The 25,785-nt window shown below is 39.2% G+C and overlaps 1 protein-coding gene across 1 annotated transcript in view; it reads right to left on the bottom strand.

The window, feature by feature from the left end:
- Positions 1-25,785, bottom strand: part of ABCB7 (ATP binding cassette subfamily B member 7) — a 172,968-nt gene that overhangs the window by 35,951 nt on the left and 111,232 nt on the right. Inside the window, exon 4 of the mRNA XM_055393959.2 lies at positions 13,534-13,653. Coding sequence (XP_055249934.2) covers positions 13,534-13,653 — 120 coding nt within the window. The remainder of the gene's footprint in view (positions 1-13,533; positions 13,654-25,785) is intronic.

Consider the following 25,785-nt stretch of genomic DNA (forward strand, 5'->3'; position numbering starts at 1 on the left):
CGTGGGATTCTCCAGGCAAGAGTACTGGAGTTGGTTGCCATTGCAACTACTAAAAACTTATACAGAGATAGACCAAAAGGCATAAGAGATAAAATGGGATAGTAAAACCTGTTCAAATAATGCAAAATATGGTAGGAAAGGTGAAACAAAGCAACAAAATAAAGAGACAACTAGCAGAAAACATATAATAATATGGGAGACCACAATTTTCAATAGTTAGGACATGGAAGGAACCTAGTTGTTCATCGACAGATGAATGAATAAAGTAGTCATGGTACATATATGCAATGGAATATTACTCAGCCATAAAAAGGAACACATTTGAGTCAGTCCTAACGAAGTGGATGAACCTAGAGCCTATTTTACAGAGTGAAGTAATTCAGAAAGAGAAAAACAAATATCATATATTAATGCGTTGGTGATGGACAGGGAGGCCTGGCGTGCTGTGATTCATGGGGTCGCGGAGAGTCGGACACGACTGAGCGACTGATCTGATCTGATCTGATGGAATCTAGAAAAATGGTACTGATGAACCTATTTGCAGGGGAGTAATAGAGATGCAGACATAGAGAACAGATTTATGGACACAGTGGGGGAAGGAGAGGATAAGACAAATAGAGCAACATTGAAACATATGCATTACCACATGTAAAACAGATAGCTGGAGGGAATTCCCTGTTCCCAAGGAAGCAGTTCAAATCTGGTGCTCTCTGACTACTTGGGTGGGGGGAGGGGGGCTTAGGAGGATGGAGTGGGATGTGGGAGGGAGGTTTAAGAGGAAGGGAACATATGTATGCCTATGGCTGATTCATGTTGATATATGGCAGAAACCAACGCAATATTGTAAAGCAATTATTCTCCAATTAAAAATAAATTAAGATAAACAAACTCAACTCAGGTCAGCTCTCAAAAATAAAATGGTAGCCCAAACTCTGAATACATGAGTAATTACCAATACAATTATCATTCTAATGAGCAATATAAATAAACAATTATTAATGCATCAATAAACAAGCAATGAACAACTGGAAACCAAAATTTTTAAAAATTTACAACACCCCTCCCCACAAAAACAAATCCTTAAATATAAACCCAGGGTTTCTCAACCTTCAGCACTACTGACATTTAGATAATTTTTTCTTATAGGAGGGGCTGTTCTGTGTACTTCAGGATATTTACTGTCTAATCTTTACTGACCACAGGCTAGTAGCACTCCCCAGCACTATGCAAATGTGACCAATAAAATGCCTCTAAAGTGTTAAAGTGTCAGTCGCTCAGTTGTGTCCAACTATTCGTGACCCAAGGACTGTAGCCCACCAGTCTCCTCTGTTCATGGAATTCTCCAGGCAAAACACTGGTGTGGGTTGCCATTCCCTTCTCCAGGGGATCTTCCTGACCCAGGGCTTGAACCTGGGTCTCCTGCACTGCAGGCAGATTCTTTATTGTCTGAGCTACCAGGGAAGTCCTAGATACTGCCAAATGTCCCCTGAAGGGCAAGTTCAGTTCAGTTCAGTTCAGTTCAGTCGCTCAGTCGTGTCCGACTTTCCGCGACCCCATGAATCACAGCACGCCAGGCCTCCCTGTCCATCACCAACTCCCGGAGTTCACTCAAACTCATGTCCACAGAGTCGGTGATGCCATCCAGCCATCTCATTCTCCGTCGTCCCCTTCTCCTCCCGCCCCCAACCTTTCCCAGCATCAGAGTCTTTTCCAGTGAGTCAACTCGTCGCATGAGGTGGCCAAAGTATTGCAGTTTCAGCTTTAGCATCAGTCCCTCCAATGAACATCCAGGATTGATCTCCTTTAGAATGGACTGGTTGGATCTCCTTGCAGTATAAGGGACTCTCAAGAATCTTCTCCAACACCACAGTTCAAAAGCATCGATTCTTCGGCGATCAGCCTTCTTCACAGTCCAACTCTCACATCCATACATGACCACGGGAAAAACCATTGCCTTGACTAGACGGACCTTGGTTGGCAAAGTAATGTCTCTGCTTTTTAATATACTATCAAGGTTGGTCATAACTTTCCTTCCAAGGAGCAAGCGTCTTTTAATTTCATGGCTGCAATCAGCATCTGCAGTGATTTTGGAGCCCAAAAATACAAAGTCTGACACTGTTTCCACTGTTTTTCCATCTATTTCCCATGAAGTGATGGGACCAGATGCCATGATCTTTGTTTTCTGAATGTTGAGCTTCAAACCAACCTTTTCACTCTCCTCTTTCACTTTCATCAAGAGGCTTTTGAGTTCCTCTTCACTTTCTGCCATAAGGGTAGTGTCATCTGCATATCTGAGGTTATTGATATTTCTCCCAGCAATCTTGATTCCAGCTTGTGCTTCTTCCAGCCCAGCGTTCCTCATGATGTACTCTGCATATAAGTTAAATAAGCAAGGTGACAATATACAACCTTGACGTACACCTTTTCCTATTTGGAACCAGTCTGTTGTTCCATGTCCAGTTCTAACTGTTGCTTCCTGACCTGCATACAGGTTTCTCAAGAGGCAGGTCAGGTGGTCTGGGATTCCCATCTCTTTCAGAATGTTCCACAGTTTATTGTGATCCACACAGTCAAAGGCTTTGGCATAGTCAATGAAGCAGAAATAGATGTTTTTCTGAAACTCTCTTGCTTTCTCCATGATCCAGCGGATGTTGGCAATTTGATCTCTGGTGCCTCTGCCTTTTCTAAAACCTGCTTGAACATCTGGGAGTTCACGGTTTACATATTGTTGAAGCCTGGCTTGGAGAATTTTGAGCATGACTTTGCTAGCGTGTGAGGTGAGGGCAATTGTCCGGTAGTTTGAGCATTCTTTGGCATTGCCTTTCTTTGGGATTGGAATGAAGACTGACCTCTTCCAGTCCTGTGGCCACTGCTGAGTTTTCCAAATCTGCTGACATATTGAGTGCAGCACTTTCACAGCATCATCTTTCAAGACTTGTAATAGCTCAACTGGAATTCCATCACCTCCACTAGCTTTGTTAGTAGTGATGCTTTCTAAGGCCCACTTGACTTCACATTCCAAGATGTCTGGCTCTAGGTCAGTGATCACGTTATCGTGACTATCTTGGTCGTGAAGATCTTTTTTGTACAGTTCTTCTGTGTATTCTTGCCACCTCTTCTTAATATCTTCTGCTTCTGTTAGGTCCATACCATTTCTGTCCTTTATCGAGCCCATCTTTGCATGAAATGTCCCCTTGGAATCTCTAATTTTCTTGAAGAGGTCTCTTGTTTTTCCTATTCTGTTGTTTTCCTCTATTTCTTTGCATTGATCACTGAGGAAGTCTTTCTTATCTCTCCTTGCTATTCTTTGGAACTCTGCATTCAAATGCTTATATCTTTCCTTTTCTCCTTTGCTTTTCGCTTCTCTTCTTTTCACAGCTATTTGTAAGGCCTCCTCAGACAGCCATTTCGCTCTTTTGCATTTCTTTTCCATGGGGATGGTCTTGGTCCCTGTCTCCTGTACAATGTCACGAACCTCCGTCCAGAGTTCATCAGGCACTCTATCTATCAGATCTAGTCCCTTAAATCTATTTCTCACTTCCACTGTATAATCATAAGGGATTTGATTGAGGTCATACCTGAATGGTCTAGTGGTTTTCCCTACTTTCTTCAATTTAAGTCTGAACTTCGCAATAAGGAGTTCATGATCTGAGCCACAGTCAGCTCCTGGTCTTGTTTTTGCTAACTGTATACAGCTTCTCCATCTTTGGCTGCAAAGAATATAATCAATCTGATTTCGGTGTTGACCATCTGGTGATGTCCATGTCCCCGGCGGCGCAGACGCGACGCGAGAGACGCCGGCCCCGGCGGCGCAGACGCGACGCGAGAGACGCCGGCCCCGGCGGCGCAGACGCGACGCGAGAGACGCCGGCCCCGGCGGCGCAGACGCGACGCGAGAGACGCCGGCCCCGGCGGCGCAGACGCGACGCGAGAGACGCCGGCGCCGGCGCAATGAACCACACAAAGAAGTGCGGCCGTGAGGAGCTACCCCACGCCTGAGGCCAGGGCCGGCGGCCGAGAGGAGCTACCCCACGTCCAACAGGCGGTGGCTGCGCGGGCGCAGGAGGGCCGAGAGGAGCTACTCCACGTTCAAGGTCAGGAGGGGTGACCTTGAGGAGATACCCCTTGTCCAAGGTAAGGTACAGCAGCTGCACTTTGATGGGGCGGCTGTGAAGAGATTTTCCACGACCAAGGTAAGAGAAAACCAAATAAGACGGTAGGTATTGCTAGGGGGTACCAGAGGGCAGACAAACTGAAATCATAATCACAGGAAACTAGCCGATCTGATCACATGGACCACAGCCGAATGTGGTCCACTGGAGAAGGGAATGGCAAACCACTTCAGTATACTTGCCTTGAGAACCCCATGAACAGTGACAAAGGGCAAAATGATAGGATAATGAATGAGGAATTCCCCAGGTCGGTAGGTGCCCAGTATGCTACTGGAGCTCAGTGGAGAAATAACTATAGAAGGAATAAAGGGATGGAGCAAAAGCAAAACCAATACCCAGTTGTGGATGTGACCAGTGATAGAAGCAAGGTCCGGTGCTGTAAAGAGCAATATTGCATAGGAACCTGGAATGTTAGGTCCATGAATCAAGGCAAATTGGAAGTGGTCAAACAGGAGATGGCAAGAGTGAACGTCGACATTCTAGGAATCAGTGAATTAAAATGGACTGGAATGGGTGAATTTAACTCAGATGACCATTATATCTACTACTGTGGGCAGGAATCCCTTAGAAGAAATGGAGTAGCCATCATGGTCAACAAAAGAGTCCGAAATGCAGTACTTGGATGCAATCTTAAAAATGACAGGATGATTTCTGTTCGTTTCCAAGGCAAACCATTCAATATTACAGTAATCCAGGCCTATGCCCCAACCAGTAATGCTGAAGAAGCTGAAGTTAATCGGTTCTATGAAGACCTACAAGACCTTTTAGAACTAACACCCAAAAAAGATGTCCTTTTCATTATAGGGGATTGGAATGCAAAAGTAGGAAGTCAAGAAACACCTGGAGTAACTGGCAAATTTGGCCTTGGAGCACGGAATGAAGCAGGGCAAAGGCTAATAGAGTTTTGTCAAGAGAATGCACTGGTCATAGCAAACACCCTGAAGGGCAAAATCACCCCTAATTGGGAACCACTGATCTAATCAAATATGGACAGTATCTATATGCTGAAAGCCACAAATGTATATGAAATAAATTACAGAAGATCTAAATAAATGAGGAGACATACTGTGTTCATCAACTGTAAGAATCAACATAGTAGGGGGCATCAATTTTCCCCAAATTGGTCTAGAGATTTATTAAAATCCATTTAAGAGTCCCACCCAGCATGTTTATAGCAATGATTGAAGAAAAGAAATGCCAAAATAATTTTGGAAAAAAAATCAGAAGAACCATACTACCTCTCTTTAAGACACACTATAAAACTACAATACAGAAGGCATTGTGGCGTTGATGAATGGAGAGACACATATATCAAAGAAACAGAATTCAGAAAATGATGACATACAACTATCTATCTATTTGAGAAAGAATAATGGCTCCCTAAATATTTCCATGGACCAATATCCAGAACCTAGGAGATGATACTTTACCTGGTAAAATGGATTTTGCAGATGTGATTAAACTAAAGAATATGAGCTGGGGAGAGTATTCTGGATTATCTAGGTGGGCCACATATAATCAAAAAGGTCCTTATAAGTGGGAAGTAGGAGGGCCAAAGTAAAGAAAAAAACGATATGACTACAGAATCCAAGAGTTAAGAGTCAAGAAGACTGAAGATGCTGCTAGCTTAAAGAGAGGAAGGGGCCTCAAGCCAAACGATGCAGGTGACTTCTAGAAGCTGGAAATGAAAGTGAAAGTCGTTCAGTTGTGTCCAACTCTGGGACCACATGGACTATACAGTCTATGGAATTCTCCAGGCCAGAATACTGGAGTGGGTAGCCTTTCCCTTCTCCAGGGGATCGTACCAACCCAGGGATCAAAACCAGGTCTCCCACACTGCAGCGGATTCTTTACCAGCTGAGCTCCAAGGGAAGCCCCAAGAATACTTGAGTGGGTAGCCTATTCCTTCTCCAGCAGATCTTCCCAACCCAGGAATTGAATGGGGGTCTTCTGCATTGCAGGCAATGGATTGTTTACCAACTGAGCTATCAGGGAAGCCCAGAAGCTGAAAAAGGAAACTGATCCTCTCCCAAGAGACTCTGGAGGGAGCACAATCCTGCTAAATGCCTTTATTTTGATCTAGTGAAATCTAATTTTGGACTCCTGACTTTTAAAAACATAAGACAATAAATTTTTGTTATCTAAGTATTAAATTTTTGAAAAGTTGTTATAGCAGCAACAGGAAACAAAATTAAATGGGGAGAGGAGAGCCTTCATGTAGGAACAACCAGACAAAACCATGAAACTTCATTTAAATGTAAAACAATAATTAATGCAAAATGGAGCATAGATCTAAATGTAAATATAACTTTTAGACGAAAACACAGGGGAAAATCTTAATGACCTTAAGTTAGGCAAATAGTTCTTAGACATAACAACCAAATAATAATCCATAAAGAAAAAAATGAACTGAAATCTATTAAAATTTAAAACATTTATTCTATATAAGATACTATTAAGGGAACTGTAAAACAAGCTATACAATGGGAGAAAATATTTGCAAATTATATATCTGAGGAAGGTCTCATACAGAACATATAAATAACTCACTAATCTCAACAGTAGAAACAACAGTCCAAATAAAAAATGGAGAAAACATTTGCACAGACACTTCATCAAAGTGGACATATGGATGGCAACAAAGCACAAGCAAAGATATTCAACATCATTAGCCATTAGGGAAATGTATATTAAAGCCACAAGAAAGCACTAAGCCTGATGATACCAAGGGTAGTACTAGGTTTGTGCAAACGTAATCGTGGTTTTAGACCATGAACTTTAAATCATTATCAGTTCAGTTCAGTTCAGTTCAGTCGCTCAGTCGTGTCCGACTCTCCGCGTCTGCCAACATCCGCTGGATCATGGAGAAAGCAAGAGAGTTTCAGAAAAACATCTATTTCTGCTTCATTGACTATGCCAAAGCCTTTGACTTTGTGGATCACAATAAACTGTGGAACATTCTGAAAGAGATGGGAATCCCAGACCACCTGACCTGCCTCTTGAGAAACCTGTATGCAGGTCAGGAAGCAACAGTCAGAACTGGACATGGAACAACAGACTGGTTCCAAATAGGAAAAGGTGTACGTCAAGGTTGTATATTGTCACCTTGCTTATTTAACTTATATGCAGAGTACATCATGAGGAACGCTGGGCTGGAAGAAGCACAAGCTGGAATCAAGATTGCCGGGAGAAATATCAATAACCTCAGATATGCAGATGACACTACCCTTATGGCAGAAAGTGAAGAGGAACTCAAAGGCCTCTTGATGAAAGTGAAAGAGGAGAGTGAAAAGGTTGGCTTGAAGCTCAACATTCAGAAAACAAAGATCATGGCATCTGGTCCCATCACTTCATGGGAAATAGATGGAAAAACAGTGGAAACAGTGTCAGACTTTGTTTTTTTGGGCTCCAAAATCACTGCAGATGCTGATTGCAGCCATGAAATTAAATCATTATAATTAGGCTCAAATACATCTTTATTAATCAAAACAAGAACCACTACAATCAATATATTTTTGCCAATGAGAAATTAGTTTGTTTATTCTTATACCATAAAAATCTGTGCTTCAGGATTCAACAAACTTTTTGGAAAGTATTTTCTGCGCCTGCTGGTTATGGAATCATTTTCCCTGCAAAAATGGTGTCAAAATACTTGAAGAAGTGGTAATCAGTTGATGAGAGGTCAGGTGAATATGATGGATGAGGCAAAATTTCATAACCAAATTCATTCAACCTTTGAAGCACTGGTTGTGCAACGTGCAGTCAGACACTGTCATGGAGAAGACTTGGGCTCTTACTGTTGACCAATGCTGGCTGCAGGTATTGCAGTTTTTGGTGCATCTCACTGATTTGCTGAGCATACTTCTCAGATGTAATATTTTTGTCAGGATTCAGAAAGCTGTAGTGGATCAGACTAGCAGTAGAACACCAAACAGTGACCATGACCACATTTTGGTGCAAGTTTGGCATTGGGAAATGCTTTGGGGCTGCTTCTTGGTTCAACCGCTGAGCTGGTCATCATCAGTTGTCATATGAAATTCACTTTTCATCACGGGTCACAATCTGATCAAGATATGGTTCATTGTTGTTACACAGAATAAGAGAAGACGACACTGCAAAATGACAACTTTTTTTGATTTTTGGTCAGCTCATGAGGAATCCACTTATTGAGCTTTTTCACCTTTCCAATTTGCTTCAAATGCCAAACGACTGCAGAATGGTCAACACTGAGTTCTTCAGTAACTTCTCATGTAGTTGTAAGATGATCAGCTTCAATGACTGCTCTCAACTAGTCACTGTCAATTTTCAATGGCCAGCCACTATGCTCCTCATCTTCAAGGCTCTTGTTTCCTTTGCAAAAACTTCTTGAACCACCACTGCACTGTACATTCACTAGGTGTTCCTGGGCCAACGCGTTGCTGATGTTTTGAGTTCTCTCCGCTGCTTTACAACCCATTTTGAACTTGAATAAGAAAATAACTTGAATTTGATTTTTGTATCATTTCCATAGTTTAAAGTAAATATAAAATAAACAGCAAGTAATAAGTTATCAGCAAAAAACATAAAGTGAGAGATGTGCATTAATATGATGTATAACATAACCACATTTATCTAAGAATGTATTCCAATATCAAAGGTAAATTTCAACAATGCAAAAACCGCAGTTACTTTTGCACCAACCTAATGAACGACATCCCAGGTGGTGCCAGTGGTAATGAACCCCCTGCCAATGCAGGAGACATGAGTCTTTCAATCCCTGGGTCTGGAGGATGCCCTGGCAGAGGGCACGGCAACCAACTCCAGTTTTCTTGCTTAGAGAACGCAATAGACAGAATAGCCTGGGGGGCTAAAGTCCAAAGGGTTGCAAAGAGTCGAACAAGACTGAAGCGACTTAACATACACGCACGCACAATAAAAAGAAGTGAAGCAACTGAAACTCTAATATACTGCTAGTGGAAAGACAAACATAGCCACTTTAGAAAATAACCTGGCAGTTTCTTATAAAGTTAAAAATACACTTACCATAACCCAGCAATTCCACTCCTAGGTATTTATTCTGGAGAAATGAAAACTCAGATTCACACAAACACTTGTACTTGAATATTTACAGCAACTCTAGTTATAATTGCCAAAGAGTGTAGAAAGAAACAAAATATCCATCAGTGGGTAAATGGATCAATAAACTCTAGTATATCCATACTATGGAATACTGTTCATTAATAAAAGATAATGAACTAGTGATAGAATCAGCAACTTGCACGGATGACAAAGACATTACATTGAATTAGAGAAGCCAGCTCAAAAGCTTATATATTTTATCATTCCATTTATATGGTATTCTCAAAATTACAAAACTACAGTGACAGAGAACAAATGAGTGATAACTGGCAGTAAGGGGTCTAGAGAGCATATATCTACAAATGGGTTGCAAAAAGGAGATTTTTTGGAATGATAATACTTTTCTGGGCCATACTGTGACAGTAATTATACAAATATACACCTGTTAAAAATCATAGATCTATCTATAAATCAAACAGAGTATATTTTATTGCGTGTATACTAAAAATAAAGCCAGTATCACAGGTCACACTACATCCAGTTCGCTTAGGGGCTGGAATTATCTAAAAATAAAGCTAGATGATACTGTACTTCATAAAAAGTAACTCAATATGAACTTTCATATTAGGAAACTGGTTATTTTTACTAAATTATAACCATATGACAAATGAATATGGAATAACTAAAGTATCCATGAATTTAAGTTCAAGAGAAATAAAGGAACTTATTCTCACAAAACTTTTTTCTTTCCTAAATGAAAAACTTGAAGTTATATATATAAATAATCTGCTAAACTCCTGAATTTTCACAGAGACTGGTATATCATTAGGGAATTGAAATCATTTAATTTTAACATCCAAAGGTACAATTTGGGACATGGAAGAACAAAGTTAAGGAAAAAGTAAAGTCACCATAAACAATGGTCAAAGGTGCAATGTCAAAGATGACAGAATGATCTCTGTTCGTTTCCAAGGCAAACTATTCAATATCATGGTAATCCAACCCTGCCAAAACTACTAATGCCGAAGAAACTGAAGTTGAACAGTTCTATGAAGACCTACAACACCTTCTAGAACACCAAAAAAAGATGTCCTTTTCATCATAGGGGACTGGAATGCAAAAGCAGGAAGTCAAGAGATGCCTGGAGTAACAGCAAATTTAGCCTTGGAGTACAAAATGAAGCAGAGCAAAAGCTAACAGTTTTGCCAAGAGAACACACTGGTCACTGCAAACAACCTCTTCCAACAACACAAGAGACGACTCTACACATGGGCATCATCAGATGGTGAATACTAAAATCAGATTGATTATATTCTTTTCAGCCAAAGATAGAGAAGCTCTACACAGTCAGCAAAAACAAGACTGGGAGCTGACTGTGGCTCAGATCATGAGCTCCTTATTGCCAAATTCAGACCTAAATTGAAGAAAGTAGGGAAACCCACCAGGCCATTCAGGTATATCATAAATTATAGTAGAAGTGACAAATAGATTCAAGGGATTAGATCTGATATTCAGAGTGCCTGAAGAACTATGGATAGAGATTCATGTCATTGTACAGGAGGCAGTTATCAAAACCATTCCCAAGAAAAAGAAATGCAAATAGGCAAAATGGTTGTCTGAGGAAGCCCTACAAATAGCTGAGAAAAGAAGAGAAGCAAAAGGCAAAGGAGAAAAGGAAAGATAATACCTATCTGAATGCAGACTTCCAAAGAATAGCAAGGAGAGATGAGAAAGTCTTCTTAAGTGATCAATGTAAAGAAATATAGGGAAACAATAGAATGGAAAAGACTAGAGATCTCTTCAAGAAAATCAGAGATACCAAGAGAACATTTCATGCAAAGATGGGCACAATAAAGGACAGAAATAGTATGAACCTAACAGAAGCAGAAGATATTAAGAGGTGGCAAGATTACATAAAAGAACTATACAAAAAAGATCTTGTTGACCCAGATAACCACGATGGTGTGATCACTCACCTAGAGCCAGATATCCTGGAGTAAAAAATCAAGTGGCCCTTAGGAAGCATCACTAAGAACAAAGCTAGTGGAGGTGATGGAATTCAAGCTGAACTATTTAAAACCCGAAAAGATGATGCTGTGAAAGTGCTACACTCAATACACCAGCAAATTTGGAAAATGCAGCAGCAGCCATAGGACTGGAAGAAGTCAGTATTCATTCCAATCCCAAAGAGAGGCAATGCCAAAGAATGTTCAAACTACCGCACAACTGCAGTCATTTCACACACTAGCAAAGTAATGCTCAAAACTCTCCAAGTGAGGCTTCAATAGTACATGAACTGAGAACTCCCATATATTCAAGGTGGATTTATAAACGGCAGAGGAACCAGAGAACAAATTGCCAGCATCTACTGGATAATAGAAAAAGTAGGGGAATTCTAGAAAAACATTGATTTCTGCTTCACTGACTACACTAAAGCTTTTGACTCTGTGGATCAGAACAAATGATGGAAAATTCTTAAAGAGACAAGAATACCAGACCACCTTAACGGCCTCCTGAGAAACTGGTATGCAGGTCAAGAAGCAACAGTTTGAACCAGACCTGGAACAATAGACTGGTTCAAAATTGAGAAAGGAGTACATCAAGGCTGTATATTGTCACCCTGCTTATTTAACTTATATGCAGAGTACATCATGCAAAATGCCAGGCTGGATGAAGCACAAGCTGGAATCAAGATTGCTGGGAGAAATATCAATAACTTCAGAAATGCAGATGATACCACCCTTATGGCAGAAAGCAAAGAAGAACTAAATAGCCTCTTGATGAAAGTGAAAGAGGAGAGTGAAAAAGTTGGCTTAAAACGCAACATTCAGAAAACCAAGATTATGGCCTCTGGTCCTATCACTTCATGGCAAATAGATGGGGAAACAATGGAAACAGTGAGACACTTTACTTTGGGGGGCTCCAAAATCACCGCAGATGGTGACTGCAGCCATGAAATTAAAAGACGCTTGCTCCTTGGAAGAAAAGCTATGAGAAACCTAGACAGTGTATTAAACAGCAGAGACATTACTTTGCTGACATAGGTCCGTCTAGTAAAAGCTATGGTTTTTCCAGTAGTCATGTACAGTTGTGAGAGTTGAACCATAAAGAAGGCCGAGGGCCAAAGAACTGATGCTTTTGAACTATTGTGCTAGAGAAGACTTGGATTCCATGGACTGCAAGGAGATCAAACCAGTCTGTCCTAAAGGAAATCAACCTTGAATATTCATTGAAAGGACTGATGCTGAAGTTCCAATACTTTGACCACCTACTGCGAAGAGCTGACTCATTAGAAAAGACCCTGAAGTTGGAAAAGATTGAAGGCAGGAGGAGAAGGGGACCACAGAGGATGAGATTGTTGGATGGCATCAGCGACTCAATGGACATAAGTTTGAGCAAAACTCTGGGAGATAGTGAAGGAAGTGGAAGCCTGGCATGCTGCAGTCATCGGGTTGTAAAGAGTCAGACACGAATCAGAGACTGAACAACAAATGACTATTACTGTACCTAAAGATAATAGACTTTGCTGAGTTTAAAATCTGAATTAATTGAAAAGAGTTTTTCTTAAAAACCTGGTCATTATCCTAACTTTGCCTTATTAAAATGTGTTACTGCACAGTGATGAACTGAGGTGGCTTGTTGTTGTTCATTCGCTAAGTCGTGTCGAACTCTTTGCAACTCCATGGACTGAAGCACGCCAGGCTTCCCTTCACCATCTCATGGAGCTTGCTCAAACTTATGTCCATTGAGTTGGTGATGCCATGCAACCATCTCATCCTCTGTTTTCCTCTTCTCCTCTTGCCCTCGATCATTCCTTACATCAAGGTCTTGTGCCAGGCCTTTTTTAAGTTTTCCTATTTTTTTTCCTTTTCCCCCCTTCATGTAACACTGCTGTTTATCACTTATGACTATCAATGTACCTAAAATGGCTTCATCCTCTTTTCAATTTGCTAGGAACTGAGAACTAAGCTTACCAGAAATATGTATCAATAAGAGCCAAAGGACTCTGATGAGCTTCTTTTATAGTTTCTTTTGCTTTGTTACATCCAATGATCCTGCATCTTACATTGGTTTCAGGAGTGAATTCCATTAAGATGAGGCTGTTATAAGTCTGATCCATAGATAAATCAGACAGTATCATATAATTTTCTGCTGACTGCACAGAAGAGTTACATAAATTAGGGTCCTAAACGTTGAAAATACTACTCCAAAAGTGGCTTATATCAGCCTGAGTTTCATTATTAGAAAATTCAATGGTATTTCATAGCTATAGCAATAAACAAAACATAATTCTTATTCTTACCTTCGCTCCACCTAAAAATCCCAAGGAAATGGCAACTCTAGCTCGTAGATCTGGTCTGTCCTTGGGCCATACATAAGACAGCATTGCTTTTATGATTTTCTGAGTATCAACATCTTTTAACTGTTAGAAGAGAGAACAAAGCAGAGAGTGTAATATGCCATTCAAATATAAGTATAGTTTAGTAATATAGAATTATATAAATATTTGAGGAAAATACAAAAACATTACAAATATAACTTTTATTCTGAATCTAAGGTCAATATCCTTTAAACTGAAACTAATTCAATAAATTATAAAAAGCTACTTATTTCTCTTTATTTCTTACTTTTAGCTACAGCCATCCTCATATTGCCAAAAAGTTATTCATGTACTATACATTTATTTCTTATCTACTAAGCTATCAAAATATTATATAAAATTTAAGAAACATTTCTATATTTTCATCTTCATGGTCAAAATCTTACATATATATATATATATACACACACACACACACACACATACATACACACACACTCTTTATCTGTATGTTTATATAAAATATTTTGGAACCCTAAATCCAAATTCATGATACAGCAGAGTTACAATACAGTGTTTAGTAAAGTACGAGTCTTGGGATTGACTATATAGAACAGAAGTTGGGTTGCTGCTGCTGCTGCTGCTGAGTCGCTTCAGTTGTGTCCGACTCTGTGTGACCCCAGAGACAGCAGCCCACCAGGCTCCCCCATCCCTGGGATTCTCCAGGCAAGAACACTGGAGTGGGTTGCCATTTCCCTCTCCAGTGGGTCAGGGTTATTTAAAAAATTCAACAAAACCATATTTTTCCAGTCATACTTAATCTGACTTAAACCTACTCTACAGTTTTCTTTTTCCCAAGTTCCCAAGGCAACATTCCCATTAATAAATCTTTTTATTTTAGTTTCAGCATTTGGAAACAGAATATTAAGAATCAAAATCACACTTTCCAAAGCCAAAATAAGATCAGTGTGTGTGTATATACACACACGCACTCTCAAACTACTACATTATTTTAGTAAGTGAAATAATCCCCATTTTAAAACTTGAGGTATCTACTCAATTTCTCGAAAACATATTAAAAAAGAAAAGTAAGTTAATGCTCATTGTTGGTGAAAGCGTATGGAAATAGGTACTCTAATAAACTATTAATGGGAGAGTGCACTGAAATAATCTTTCTGCAAAGTAATTTGATATCTTCTATTAAGCTTTGAAAATAATTCTGCCCTTTATGTAAAGAATTCCACTTCTGGGAACTTAATGCTTTAAAAAAATATATGAATATTCTCCAAGTTGAATCAATCTTACTTCCTGAAAATCTCTTGAATTTGCCTGCTGCTGATGCTGCTAAGTTGCTTCAGTCGTGCCTGACTCTGTGCAACCCCATAGATGGCAGCTGACCAGGCTCCGCCATCCCTGGGATTCTCCAGGCAAGAACACCGGAGTGGGTTGCCATTTCCTTCTCCAATGTGTGAAAGTGAAAAGTGAAAGTGAAGTCGCTCAGTCGTGTCCAACTAGTAGCGACCCCATGGACTGCAGCCCACCAGGCTCCTCTGTCCATGAGATTTTTCTAGGCAAGAGTACTGGAGTGGCTTGCCATTGAGTTCTTTCTATTTCCACCACAAACGTAATCTATCACCATTTCTCACACAAACCACTGCAACAATCTCCTAACTGATCTCCTCCATCCACTCTGCTCCTTGTCCAATTAGTTCAGCCTGCAAAGAAATATTCTCAGTTTAAAACTCTTCAATGGCATCCTATCACTCTTAGGATTAAGATCAAAGTCCATAACATGGCTTTGGCCTGGCCCCTAGCTACCTCTTTAGTCATATCTTATACAACTAATTTCAGTGTTCATGCCACATTATACCTTTCTTTCAGCTCACAAAATAGACTATAATGTGTCCAGCCATGGGGCCTTTGCACAATATCTTTCAGTTTGTCTAGAATAATCTCTCTCTCTCTCTGTATTACCAACTTGCCCTCAACTCCTTCCAACTAGTTAAAACTGCCAGTTCAAGCAGCACTTCCTCAATGAGGTCTTCTTCCTTAATCCCAGTCAGGATCCTTGGCTCTATTCTCTCACAGAACAGTATTCCTTTTCTTTCAGAGAATCCATTTCAGTTATAAACTACATATATAGCAATGTGATTACCTGATTAACTGCTTTCCTGCTAGAATGTAAATTCCACGTGAGTAGTAACTTTGTGTTTTGTGCTCACTGTTGTTGTTCAGTCACTCAGTTGTGTCCAATTTTTTGTGACCCCATGGACTGCAGCACACCAGGCTTCCCTGTGCTTCACCATCTCCCAGAGTTTGCTCAAACTCATGTCCATTGACTCGATGACGCCACCCAACCATCTCATCATTTGTCACCCTCTTCTCCTCCTGCTCAGTGCTGTAACTCAATACTATATACAATGGCTGACACACAGTAGGAAGTCAGTGAATATTTATTGAATAAAGACATGAAAATTTAGCTATAAGGATATTTATTTCCATGCTGCTTTGATAGGGAAAAAATTGGGTTTAAACTAAATGATCACAATGGGGAATTATGTAAATAAGTCACAGTGAATGCATACAGCAAAATATCGCCATTCAGAAATATATACAGTGACACAGAAACATGTTACATGAAAAAAACAGAGAACAAAATGTATTTTCAGTGGAAAAAATGTTATATGAGTTTTACACATGCATACAAGTGGGTCTGGAAAGCAATACCCTTAAAGTGTTAACATTAGTAGCTTGAGTAGATGGAACCACTGATGATTTTTTATATTCTTTTTGCTTTCTTGTTTTCTGTAGTTCACATACAATAAGAAGAAAATGTAATTCATTTTGAGAGGGAAGAGTTAGATCATTTCAAGTAGATCTGCACAGCAAAGAATCAGGGGAAACTGTCAACATAAACCCAGGACAACATATTATACAGGGCAGTTTTTATATTGTAGTTATTTTATCCAAGGCTCAGTATACTATTTTTGTAGTCTCTTTTATTCAGTTTATGGAGTAAATAGTAAAAGAAACAAAACTGTCCATATTTATTGAAAACAAGACTACCTTCTTGAGCTGGTTTAAATAAACTGGATTACAAAGACAAGAAATGCTGAGAGTATAATTCTTAATGCTTTATTTTATACATGCATATAATCACAGATATGAGCTTTCATAACTGGTTGGGTATTTTTAAAAATGGAATAAGGCTGTAATTTCAAAATTCATGTTTCAAATTGAACTATTACTAAATAAAAATAATTTAATGTGTTACAACACAAAAGGGGATATTTCAACCACTCTCCCATTTCACAAGTTTCATCTGTCGTATTTTTCTTGCTGGAATAATGGAAAAAAGGCCTTGTTTCCACGTATCTTTAGAAACACTCTTTCCTGTTAAAAACCTTCTACAACACACCCCAAAATTTCTTCAATAAGGACACAGAGACGTTATGGTTAAGAGCAAGAAAATTATCCTAGTTGGCTTAATAGTGCATAAAATGTCACCACTTCATTCAACAAAATGGATTCTGAAGTTGTGTAATCATGCATTATGAGTCCATTAGGCTATAAGCACATGCCTTTCAGTTGCAGTGTAGATAATCGACTACAAAGTTTGGAAAATAATGCCTTTTTTTAAGGACAGGTCAATTCAAACAGTCATTTCAGAGGCTGAGGCACATTTTTAAAGTATTTTAAACCAATTTATTACTGCAGAACAAGAGTAAATAAAACTGAAGGCCTCAATATAGATCCTGAAATATACCACCTTTCAAAATTACCACAGTTAATTCATACTAGACACCCAATGGTAATCTTGAAAGACAAAAGATTATCTAAGCTAAAAAAAGACTAGTCACAGCTTAGAGACTGAATCAGATATAATCTTCACATCAACTAATCTTTTCACTTCAGTCTGAGCAACACAAATAGCATATACACCATTTTAAGATCACATTATTAAACAAAGGTAAAAATGTAGGAAATGGTCAAGAAGAATGACAAGAAACTGAATTATCTGAAAACACACCATGTGAGGAGTAATTATAGTATGGGGGAAAACCTCCAATTTTCTTAAGAAAAGAAAATTCTTTCTCAAGGGTCAAAATTCCTGAAGTAATCAATGTAGTTTCTCTTTAAGCCTTGTCTACACATAAACAGAAAATATGAAACTTTATGAAATTCTGTAACTTTTCTGTTTATAATTTTCACAATACAATTTAAAAGTCATTTTAAAAACATAACCATAACTATATATCATGACAAAAGTTCTCTAAAATGAACACTATAGAAATATCATTAAAAAGGCCTGTAAAAGTAGCAGTCAATCTGCTTTCCTACCCTGCTAATATATGCAACATGGCCTTCCTGCCATAGCTAGACAGCCTCAAATTCAAAACACGAACCTGATATTTTAAGCCCCATTAAACTAGACTACCATATTAGTATGAGGAACAAAAATTTTTAGAAAGGTCTCAACTATATACTGGAATTAGCTAGCCATAATAGAGGGAAACAATTAGATTCAGAATAAAACCACAAGAGTAACAAGGAATTCAAACTGGCTCACTAAGATCTCTGAATGGTAACAAAATTGTACTTATTTTTTTTCCCTAGAAAGCATTTTTGGAAGAAAAGGTTTGGAGACATCAAAAAGCTGTCAAAGAAGAGATGACAGTAAGTGAAAACAAGCTGGAAAAAAGAAAACAGCAGGTGTCAGAGAAAGAAGCTTAATTCATATTAGAAACAATGTCCATAAATATTTAATTAATGAATTAACTGTTCTTAAACACATGAGGACAAGTTCTAAGAGGAATACCTAAATGTATTCAATTTATCAATATACAGTTATCTTTAATATCTGAAAATTCTGAATACCTAAATGTTTGATTTATTAAGTTATCACAACTTTGTACAGATTTATAAATATTTACTTACTTGGTATTAATATACAGTTTAATAAGCTTTATGAGGCTGGGCAGATAAGAAAAATAATAAAAGGAATATCTACTTGTACAGAGGGAGCTGAAACTGCGATCATAGCATGGTAAGCCAAAAACAAACATGAAAGTAACATCAGAAGCACCTGACCCAATAGGGTATAACTACTGCTTACATGCAGCGGTGTTCAATTCAACAGGATGACCTGAGGGAAAGATACAGTTGCTCACAGTCATAAGTGTTGTAAGTGAATGTTCATGTGTGAAAGTTGCTCAGTCGTGTCCAACTCTTTGCGACCCCATGGACTACACAGTCCATGGCAATCTCCAGGCCAGAATACTGGAGTGGATATCCTTTCCCTTCCCTAGGGAATCTTCCCAACCCAGGGATCAAACCCAGGTCTCCTGCAATGCAGGCAGATTCTTTACCAGCTGAGCCACAAGGGAAGCCCAAGAATACTCCAGTGAGTAGACTATCCCTTCTCCAGCAGATCTTCCTGACCCAGGAACTGAACCAGGGTTTCCTGCATTGAAGCCAGATTCTTTACCAAATGACCTATCGGGGAAGCTCTTGTAAGTGAATACCTACAGCTAACAACCATGTAGACAGGACACAAAAAGAAAAATTAAAAAACAATTAAAACACGCCTAGAGTAGTTCACCTGGTAGAATTTTCAGATATTAAAGATAACCGTATATTGATAAATTGAATACATTTTGCTTCTCAAGTACGTAACTTATTTCTCACCAGAAAAGGCTGTCCAGCACTGAAGCAAGAGCATTTTTTTCTGCCAAAAGTCCATTCATTTAAAGGGAGTGGAGCAATCTGGTCTTTGATAGGAAAAAGTAAGAAAAGAGAAAATGATCTGTTGATAAAGATAGTAGAATCACCTTTTCTTGGGCTGATGAATTTATATACAAATTCTAGTTTTAGAGACATTCCTAAATTTCAATAGCAAGAAATGTTCTTACAGAATCCAGGGAATTTGTTCAGAAGGAAACTAGTTAGGGTAAACTTACGGAAAGGAAGAAAAATATACCAAAAAATTTTGGATGCTACTTGTTTTGTATAAATGTGGGTCATAGGCTGGATGTTTTCTCCCTAAAAACTAATTAAGGAGAGAATTTGGAAATGCCCACAATTTTGAGGATAAGCAAACGTTCCAAGTAACTGTCTTTTCAATCCAAGCTAAAGATAACTAACTCCAATTAAAGGAATAATTTTAACCACTACTTCAATAATCTCAGGGATAACAATAGCTTGATAAAAGTCAGGCAAAAGATAAGAAAATTTAGTAGATATTTAACAGAAAAAACTAGAAAGTATGTGGAAAACTTTCCCCACATTATTGGAGATATAAGTATAATGAAATTATGGGTGGAAGGGGAAAGATATATTAATTGCCAGGAAAAGCTTTGCAATTACTGTTAATTTCTCTATAACTCAAGGTTTGTTTTCTAGGCTCTGTTGGTCTGAAGCTGCAATGAAAAACTTATCTGGCAGCGAAAAGGCCCTAGGAAAAAAATGGCTTATTCTATGAGATAGAGTTGTACCCAAGACAATAGTTATAATTAAAAAAAAAAAAACTATGAAGTTGAATTATATTCGCAATGGCCACTCAGAGAAAACTCTATCCCAAAAGAAGGTCAAATCAAATAAAGATCACAAGGCTGCTTGATGATGGATGTTATCAGAGCTGCAAAACAGCCTCTCCATATCATCAAGGTATTCCTGTAAACTGGTCTGTGTGTCAACCCATTTTAACAAGTTTGAGGGCTGACTATTCCGTTCTGTCCCCAATCTTCAATTTTTTAATATTATACGTTGCTATTTCACTTGATTATACCAATATTTATATCAAAGCCTCTGACTGCTCTAGTAAATGCTCATCTCTCTCTTAATACTACTAGCTTCTGACAGAATTCAATCAATGAAGGTATCTTTACACTTAAAAATGAGCTAATGCTTTCACTGTTAGGGATAACAGTAGCTTGATAAAAAGCTAGGTCAAAAGATAAGAAAAAGGTGAGTAGATTTCTAATGGAAAAATTTACAAAGTAACTGGAAGACTTTTCCCACATTATTGGGGATAAAATGTCAAGGAAAATCTGGGAAGTAGCCCTTATATTAAGTTCTGCATTATTCATACATTTATTCAGTTCAGCTCAGTTTAGTCGATCAGCTGTGTCAGACCTTTGTGACCCCATGAACCAAAGCACGCCAGGCCTCCCTGTCCATCACCAACTCCCGGAGCTCACTCAAACTCATGCCCATTGAGTCGGTGATGCCATCCAACTGCTCTGTTGTCTCCTTTACTTCCCACCTTCAATCTTTCCCAGCATCAGGTTCTTTTCAAATGAGTCAGCTCCTCGCATCAGGTGGCCAAAGTATTGGAATTTCAGCTTCAACATCAGTACTTCCAATGAACACCCAGGACTGATCTCCTTTAGGATGGACTGGATGGATCTTATTGCAGTCCAAGGGACTCTCAAGAGTCTTCTCCAGCACCACAGTTCAAAAGCATCAATTCTTTGGCGCTCAGCTTTCTTTATAGTCTAACTCTCACATCCATACACGACCACTGGAAAAACTATAGCCTTGACTAGATGGACCTTGGTTGGCAAAGTAATGTCTCTGCTTTTTAATATGCCATCTAGGTTGGTCATAACTTTCCATCCAAGGAGTAAGCGTCTTTTAATTTCATGGCTGCAATCAGCATCTGCAGTGATTTTGGAGCCCTCCAAATATAAAGTCTGACACTGTTTCCACTGTTTTCCCATCTATTTCCCATGAAGTGATGGGACCAGATGCCATGATCTTTGTTTTCTGAATGTTGAGCTTCAAGCCAACATTTTCACTCTCCTCTTTCACGTTCATCAAGAGGCTCTTTAGTTCCTCTTCACTTTCTTCCATAAGGGTGGTGTCATCTGCATATCTTAGGTTATTGATATTTCTCCCGGCAATCTTGATTCCAGTGTGTGTTTCATCCAGCCCAGTGTTTCTCATGATGTACTCTGCACATAAGTTAAATAAGCATGGTGACAATATACAGCCTTGACGTACTCCTTTTCCTATTTGGAACCAGTCTGTTGTTCCATGTCCAGTTCTAACTGCTGCTTCCTGACCTGCATACACATTTCTCAAGAGGCAGGTCAGGTGGTCTGATACTCCCATCTCCTTCAGAATTGTGCAGTTTATTGTGATTCACAGAGTCAAAGACTTTCGTATAGTCAATAAAACAGAAATAGATATTTTTCTGGAACTCTCTTGCTTTCTCCATGATCCAGCGGATGTTGGCAATGTGAGCTCTGGTTCCTCTGCCTTTTCTAAAACCTGCTTGAACATCTGGGAGTTCACGGTTCACGTATTGCTGAAGCCTGGCTTGGAGAATTTTGAGCATGACTTTACTAGCGTGTGAGATGAGTGCAATTGTGCGGTAGTTTGAGCATTCTTTGGCATTGCCTTTCTTTGGGATTGGAATGAAAATAGAATTATCTAAATATACTAATATAAGTACTATCTAAATACACTAATAAGATTATCTAAATATACTAATAGATGCTTCTTTATAAGAGGGACATTAGAAAGTTTAAATGCAGAGGTAAAGTCCCAAAAACCCTTCAAAAATTTGAAGATTCTATTTTAAAACAAGCAATTCTTTAATTCATCTATTTTAAAAAGAGGAGCTTCCAAATAGTGAAACTGCCACTCTTTTTCTCACAAACCCTTCACTATAGCCACAATGGGTAAACAAATGATTTAAATGCATTCTGAGTAGAATTATTAATGCTTATTAAAAGTTGGGAACATACAAGTACAAATGCACAGAAAGTAAAGCGATAAAAATTTCAGTTGGTTATAAGGTAAAAACTATATTTTGTAGAGTGATAAAATTTCTATATGGTACTTTAGATATTCTGACATCTAAACTGTTAAGTTTCTGGGGATTTCCCTGGCGGTCCAGTGGTTAAGAATCCCCAGGGGATACAGGTTCAATCCCTAGTTCTACATGCTATGGCATAACTTAGCCTGTTTACAACAACTATTGAAGCCCACACACCCTATAAAGCCCATGTTCCACAACAAGAGAAGCCATTGCAATGAGAAGCCTATGCACCACAAGTGGAGAGTAGCCACCACTCATTGGAACCATAAAAAGACAGCAAGCAGCAACAAAGAGCCCATGCACCACAATGAAGACCCAGCACAGAGAAAAATAAATAAATAATAAATTAAAAAAGAAACTGTTAAGTTTCTCAATAGCAGGGACTATGTCTTGTTCATTATTGTATCTCCAGTTACTTAACATAGTTATGCACAAGATAGGTATTCAATAATACATAAATCTAAAATGAATGGATAATAGTAGAGTATAGGACTTATAATAATCTCACAGGAGGAGGGCTGAGAGGAGCCACTCTACGTTCAAGGTCAGGGGGCGGCCTTGAGGAGATACCCCTCGTCCAAGGTAAGGTGCAGCGGCTGCGCTTTCTTGGAGCAGCTGTGAAGAGATATCCCACGCCCAAGGTAAAAGAAACCCAAATAAGACGGTAGGTATTGTGAGGGGGCATCAGAGGGCAGACACACTGAAAACATAATCACAGGAAAATAGTCGATCTGATCACATGGACCACAGCCGAATGTGGTCCACTGGAGAAGGGAATGGCAAAACACTTCAGGATAATTGCCTTGAGAACCCCATGAACAGTATCAAAGGGCAAAATGATAGGATACTGAATGAAGAATTCCCCAGGTCGGTAGGTGCCCAGTATGTTACTGGAGATCAGTGGAGAAATAACTCTAGAAGGAATGAAGGGATGGAGCAAAGGCAAAACCAATACCCAGTTGTGGATGTGACTGATGATAGAAACAAGATCCGGTGCTGTAAAGAGCAATATTGCATAGGAACCTGGAATGTTAGGTCCATGAATCAAGGCAAATTGGAAGTGGTCAAACAGGAGATGGCAAGAGTGAACATCGACATTCTAGGAATCAGTGAATTAAAATGGACTGGAATGGGTGAATTTAATTCAGATGACCATTATATCTACTACTGTGGGCAGGAATCCCTTAGAAGAAATGGAGTAGCCATCATGGTCAACAAAAGAGTCCGAAATGCAGTACTTGGATGCAATCTTAAAAACGACAGAATGATTTCTGTTCGTTTCCTAGGCAAACCATTCAATATTACAGTAATCCAGGCCTATGTCCCAACCAGTAACGCTGAAGAAGCCAAAGTTGAATGGTTCTATGAGGACCTACAAGACCTTTTAGAATTAACACCCAAAAAAGATGTCCTTTTCATTATAGGGGACTGGAATGCAAAAGTAGGAAGTCAAGAAACACCTGGAGTAACAGGCAAATTTGGCCTTGGAGCACGGAATGAAGCAGGGCAAAGGCTAATAGAGTTTTTGTCAAGAGAACGCACTGGTCATAGCAAACACCCTCTTCCAACAACACAAGAGAAGACTTTACACATGGACATCACCAGATGGTCAACACCGAAATCAGACTGATTATATTCTTTGCAGCTAAAGATGGAGAAGCTGTATACAGTTAGCAAAAACAAGACCAGGAGCTGACTGTGGCTCAGATCATGAACTCTTTATTGCCAAATTCAGACTTCAATTGAAGAAAGTAGGGAAAACCACTAGACCATTCAGGTATGACCTAAATCAAATCCCTTATGATTATACAGTGGAAGTGAGAAATAGATTTAAGGGACTAGATCTGATAGATAGAGTGCCTGATAAACTCTGGACGGAGGTTCGTGACATTGTACAGGAGACAGGGATCAAGACCATCCCCATGGAAAAGAAATGCAAAAAAGCAAAATGGCTGTCTGAGGAGGCCTTACAAATAGCTGTGAAAAGAAGAGAAGCGAAAAGCAAAGGAGAAAAGGAAAGATATAAGCATCTGAATGCAGAGTTCCAAAGAATAGCAAGGAGAGATAAGAAAGCCTTCCTCAGTGATCAATGCAAAGAAATAGAGGAAAACAACAGAATAGGAAAAACAAGAGATCTCTTCAAGAAAATTAAAGATTCCAAGGGAACATTTCATGCAAAGATGGGCTTGATAAAGGACAGAAATGGTATGGACCTAACAGAGGCAGAAGATATTAAGAAGAGGTGGCAAGAATACACAGAAGAACTGTACAAAAAAGATCTTCACGACCAGGATAGTCATGATAATGTGATCACTGACCTAGAGCCAGACATCTTGGAATGTGAAGTCAAGTGGGCTTTAGAAAGTATCACTACGAACAAAGCTAGTGGAGGTGATGGAATTCCAGTTGACCTATTTCAAATCTTGAAAGATGATGATGTGAAAGTGCTGCACTCAATATGCCAGCAAATTTGGAAAACTCAGCAGTGGCCACAGGACTGGAAAAGGTCAGTCTTCATTCCAATCCCAAAGAAAGGCAATGCCAAAGAATGCTCAAACTACTGCACAATTGCACTCATCTCACACGCTAGTAAAGTCATGCTCAAAATTCTCCAAGCCAGGCTTCAGCAATATGTGAACCGTGAACTCCCAGATGTTCAAGCAGGTTTTAGAAAAGGCAGAGGAACCAGAGATCAAATTGCCAACATCCGCTGGATCATGGAGAAAGCAAGAGAGTTCCAGAAAAATATCTATTTCTGCTTCACTGATTATGCCAAAGCCTTTGACTGTGTGGATCACAATAAACTGTGGAACATTCTGAAAGAGATGGGAATACCAGGCCACCTGACCTGCCTCTTGAGAAACCTGTATGCAGGTCAGGAAGCAACAGTCAGAACGGTACATGGAACAACAGACTGGTTCCAAATAGGAAAAGGAGTATGTCAAGGCTGTATATTGTCACCTTGCTTATTTAACTTATATGCAGAGTACATCATGAGGAATGCTGGGCTGGAAGAAGCACAAGCTGGATTCAAGATTGCTGGGAGAAATATCAATCACCTCAGATATGCAGATGACACTACCCTTATGGTAGAAAGTGAAGAGGAACTCAAAAGCCTCTTGATGAAAGTGAGAGGAGAGTGAAAAAGTTGGCTTGAAGCTCAGCATTCAGAAATCAAAGATCATGGCATCTGGTCCCATCACTTCATGGGAAATAGATGGAAAAACAGTGGAAGCAGAATCAGACTTTATTGTTTTGGGCTCCAAAATCACTGCGGATGCTGACTGCAGCCATGAAATTAAAAGACGCTTACTCCTTGGAAGGAAAGTTATGACCAACCTTGATAGTATATTAAAAAGCAGAGACATTACTTTGCCAACCAAGGTCCGTCTAGTCAAGGCTCTGGT

This window comes from Moschus berezovskii, chromosome X (genome assembly GCF_049115385.1).
Source record: "Moschus berezovskii isolate FMDL1 chromosome X, NW_MosBer_1.0, whole genome shotgun sequence".
NCBI classification, from domain to species: Eukaryota; Metazoa; Chordata; class Mammalia; order Artiodactyla; family Moschidae; genus Moschus; species Moschus berezovskii.